This window comes from Mastomys coucha, unplaced genomic scaffold (genome assembly GCF_008632895.1).
Source record: "Mastomys coucha isolate ucsf_1 unplaced genomic scaffold, UCSF_Mcou_1 pScaffold3, whole genome shotgun sequence".
Lineage (NCBI taxonomy): Eukaryota > Metazoa > Chordata > Mammalia > Rodentia > Muridae > Mastomys > Mastomys coucha.
Window position 1 is genome coordinate 46,061,370 of NW_022196909.1, and position 4,176 is coordinate 46,065,545.

Here is a 4,176-nt window from a genome sequence, read left to right on the forward strand (position 1 = left end):
CCTCCCTGAAGCACCTCCCATCCCTGAAGCTCCTCCCACCCCTGAAGCACCTCCCACCCCTGAACCCACCTCCCATCCCTAAAGCACCTCCCATCCCTGAAGCAGGAAGCTTCACATGGCATACCAGGCGGGGAGTACGAGGGCAGTGGACACACCCACCCAGGCCAGAGAGCTGGCCTGATGTGGGAGGCAGGAATGTCTATGCATGTGTACTCACATAGCCACAAGCCCGGCAGTGATGGCGCCGACGAGTCAGGGCATTGAAGGGCTCCTGGCAGCGCATGCACATGGTCACCATCTTGTCTCGGACCCACTGAGGGGCTCGGAGACCCAGCTCCTCTACCTGTGGCTGAGAGAGAGGAGCAGCTAGCTGGCTGGCCGGGTGTTTCAAGGCATCTTGTACCCCTGGGAGGTCCTCCAGCCTCTGCTCGAGGTCATTCACTGGCTAATATTCTTACCGCAGAGGTGAGGAAACGGGCCTAGAGGCGTCACACAACTCGAGAGCGTTACCCAGAAAGCCTAGTTTAGAGCTGAGATCCGAAAGCCCACCTTCAAATTTTCCTGCCTCTCTGATCTATTCAGATCCACTGGTCAAGCCTGGGCTATGTAAGGCTCCTCCCTGGTCTTCACACAGCTCATCTCAAGGGTCTAAATGGCAGACATTTTTGCTTTGTTTGTTTTTGAAACAGTTTCACTATGTAGCTGAGGTTGGCCTGGAACTCACTATGTAGACTAGGTTGTCCTAGAACTCACTATGTAGACCAGGCTGGCCTCCAACTCACAGAGCTGGGAGTAAAGGCTTGAAGCCATGCCTAGCTAAAAGCAACATTTTTATTTCTATTTTTGAAGGTTCTTTTTGAGCTAGGGTCTCATGCGGACTTGACTGGCCTTGAACTCACTAAATATCAGAGGATGACCTCAAACTTCCAACCCTCCTGCCTCCATCTCCTGCGTGCTGGGTGACCGATGGTAATGTTGGGTGGAAGGTATGCTTTGGGCCTTTAATGTAATGTCCGTCCTGGCTAGGGAACACTTTGTCCCTGGAACTCAGCCTTGGGGTACAGAAGGTCCTAGTACCTTGGGCTCCTGTGTGTCCCCCTGAGGTCCCTGGACAGCAGCCTTGAAGGTTTCACTCCGCTTCTCCACCTGGTCAATAGCAGCCTGGCAGGCCTGAGTGGGGGTGGGGGTTGGGGAGGTGAGAGGGAGGTGCCCAAGGCTTCTTGCCCACATCCAATACATTTGGCTAAGTGTGGCCGGGAGTAGGCCCCAGACTCTACATGAAGGAGAAGCTGTCAGCTCCAGGTTATACACGCCAAAACGGAGTCTTAAAGAAGTTACGAGTTGCTCCAGACCGCCCTGCATAGCCCGGTTTGAAGTCAGGGCCGGCTTCAAACTCTACAGAAAGACGAGGTGACCAGGTACACCCAGGTATTGACATACACCCTCTTTCTCTCCCCTTCCTCGCAGGTAATCTAGGCTCAGACTCCCCACGAGTGTCCATACCTGTATCCAGGAAACCATTTCCTCTTGGGACCTGCTCGGAAGGAAAGAGAACCTGATGCGGAGGACAGTACCAGCCCGTTGGTTTATCTGCTGGTCTCCCACAGCCCCAGCCTGCTAGCATCTACCTGGCCTGCAGCTCCAGCGTGCGCTGCTTTCCGGACACCAGGAAGCAGTGGGGGAACTCAGCATCCGTCAGCTCCCGCACCTGCCGGCAGAGGAAAGAGCCATCAGACCCACAGCCCAGTACCGAGGACAGGAGCAATCCCTTCCCCACCAGTCAGGCACCCATGCACCTAGCTCTGCAACAAATGGGACTGAAGGCTTTGGAACTATGTCAGCTGACCCGGTGCGGAGTGGAGGGTCCAGAAACAGAAGGTGGACCTCGACATGACTTGAGTCTATGAAAACTTTTGGGGTTATCTTTGCAGCTTAAATGTTTGCACAATGATAAGTGCAATCATTCTCTCGGGAGTCCTGGGAAGTAGATCTTATTCTTAGTTATGTGGCGCTGGGTCTGGAAGCTCAGAACCAGGCATGGGACCTGCCTGAGATCACACAGCTTTTAAGGGGCAAAATGAGGCGCCTTGCGATGGGTTTCTGCCATCCATCAAGAGTGAGGTTGGGGGCTGGTGAGATGGCTCAGCTGGTTAAGAGCACTGACTGCTCTTCCAGAGGTCCTGAGTTCAAAGCCCAGCAACCACATGGTGGCTCACAGCCATCTGTAATGGGAGGTTGGAGAGACTGCCATGTGTACAGACTCACATCAGGGAGGGCTGGGTGTGGTCTGGACCCTGTCTGTATCCTGCTGGGAGGGAGGGGCTGTGAATGGTGGCCGATGCATGCAGCCACGGTGCACACGGAATGACAGGCAGAGCCTGATGTGGAGCAGAGCCACCGCATTGCAGCTCAGGCCTGTGGGGCGTGCTGCAAAGGACAGATGCTCTGGGAAGAGAGGGGCGGCAGGCGCTGAGGGAGCAGCTCGGGGAGACCTGGATGAACTGTTACCATCCCTGTCAGAGGAGGGATCAGGAAAAGCAGGTGGAGGCCTAAAGCTTGCAGCTTGCAGGAGTCCAGGAAGGAAGGGCTAGAGAGCTTTGAGAGGAGAGGGGAACCCCAGGGTGTTCCAGGTCGGAGTCAAGAAGCCCTAGGATTCGAGCCTCCAGGTTTGGGCTCCCCGCTGTGCTGGCTCAACCACACTCTGGGGGCACAGTTCAGGGTTTTTCTATCCCATACAGTTCTTTGGGCTCATCACCAAAGGGCCCCCTGCTTCAGAAGGCTCTCCTGACATCTGTGGCCAGCCGGTACATCTCCAGATCTTGTCAGGATGAGATATTTGACTGCCATCTGCTGGCCAGCTCTCTCTGTAAACCTGCACTCTATGACATATCACAGTTGGCTCCTGATGGCACCTCTGAGATGAGGCATCCTCGTGCAGGGTACAACCTCCTGGGTTCTATGGGAGGTTCCTGGATGGCGTGCCTCTGCAACCTCTCCTTCCTGTTAGGCTGGCAGCACAAGGGCCAGCTCAGACCACAGACAGACGCAATCGCCTTGTGGGAATGATGTGCTCCTGGCACTAGGTCGTAGGTCATAGGCAGGCCGGTAGGACAACCAAAGTGGTTCAAGCCCCACAGTCCCTCAAACTTGACTCAAAGAATGGTAGACAGCTCTTCACCCACCATGTCCGGCAACGTCCAGCAGAGGGTGCTATGTGGCCGCTAGCAAGTGAGACTGGCTTGCCAAATGGTGGCAGCCAAGAGCCGGCACATAGTGGCCTTCTCACGCGATCACAGCTGGCTTTAACCTCACTATGTAAGCCAAGGATGATCTGGAATGCCTGACCCTCCTGCCACCACTTGCCAAGCGCTGAGATTACAGATGGGTGCCACCACACCTGGGCTATCGGGTGCTGGGGATCTAATCCAGGCTGGATGAATGTTAAGCAAACCCTCTACCAAAGGAGCCACATTACAAACCTTGGTTTGTTTTGTCTTTTGGGTTTCTTGTTTGTTTGTTTGTTTTTTGTTTTTGTGTGTGAGTGTGTGTGTGTGTGTGTGTGTGTGTGTGTGGTTTTGGTGTGTGGGTGTGTGCGTGTGTAGTTTTGTTTTTTGAGATGGCCTCTCTGTGTATTCCAGGCCGGCTCAGACTTCACTACAATCCAAAATCCTGAATTTGCAGCAATCCTCCTGTATCAGACTCCAAAGGGCTGGGATTACAGGTGTGAGGCACCATGCCAGGCTCCGAATCTCCTTTGGTTCCTGTATCTTTTGTCTCCTTCTGTCCTTCCCCTCCTTCTGAGACACTCCATGGTCCTGGCTAGCCTGTAATTCACGGTTATAGACCAGTCTAGCCTGAAATTCACTCTGTAGACCATTCTAGAAATAAGCTCACAGAGGCCCGCCTGCCTCTGCCTCCCAAGTACTGAAATTAAACTCATGTACCATCACATCTAGCCTTGGTTGGCTGATCTCTGCTACAGGCTGAGTCTGTTCCTCCAATGCCTTCTTCTCACCCCTAGTTAGATCTACCTCCTCCCTCAGTCTTACTCATTAAGGGCCTTTCTCTACCTCTTCCCTCAGTCTTGCTCACTGAGGACCCTTCTCTACCTCCTCTCTCAGTCTTGCTCACTAAGGGCCTTTCTCTACCTCTTCCCTCAGTCTTGCTCACTAAGGA

At 53.9% G+C, this 4,176-nt stretch overlaps 1 protein-coding gene and 1 long non-coding RNA gene across 2 annotated transcripts in view; one reads left to right on the forward strand and one right to left on the reverse strand.

The window, feature by feature from the left end:
* Positions 1-1,974, forward strand: part of LOC116075004 — a 5,151-nt gene extending 3,177 nt beyond the window's left edge. The window contains exons 3-4 of the long non-coding RNA XR_004112377.1: positions 850-986; positions 1,468-1,974. This is a non-coding gene — a long non-coding RNA (uncharacterized LOC116075004). The remainder of the gene's footprint in view (positions 1-849; positions 987-1,467) is intronic.
* The window catches only part of Fgd2 (FYVE, RhoGEF and PH domain containing 2), a 19,286-nt gene that overhangs the window by 5,145 nt on the left and 9,965 nt on the right, over positions 1-4,176 (reverse strand). Inside the window, exons 11-14 of the mRNA XM_031347944.1 lie at positions 1,629-1,708; positions 1,504-1,534; positions 1,078-1,170; positions 218-349 (exon numbers count right to left, since the gene is read on the reverse strand). Of these exons, the coding sequence (XP_031203804.1) occupies positions 218-349; positions 1,078-1,170; positions 1,504-1,534; positions 1,629-1,708 (336 nt within the window). The remainder of the gene's footprint in view (positions 1-217; positions 350-1,077; positions 1,171-1,503; positions 1,535-1,628; positions 1,709-4,176) is intronic.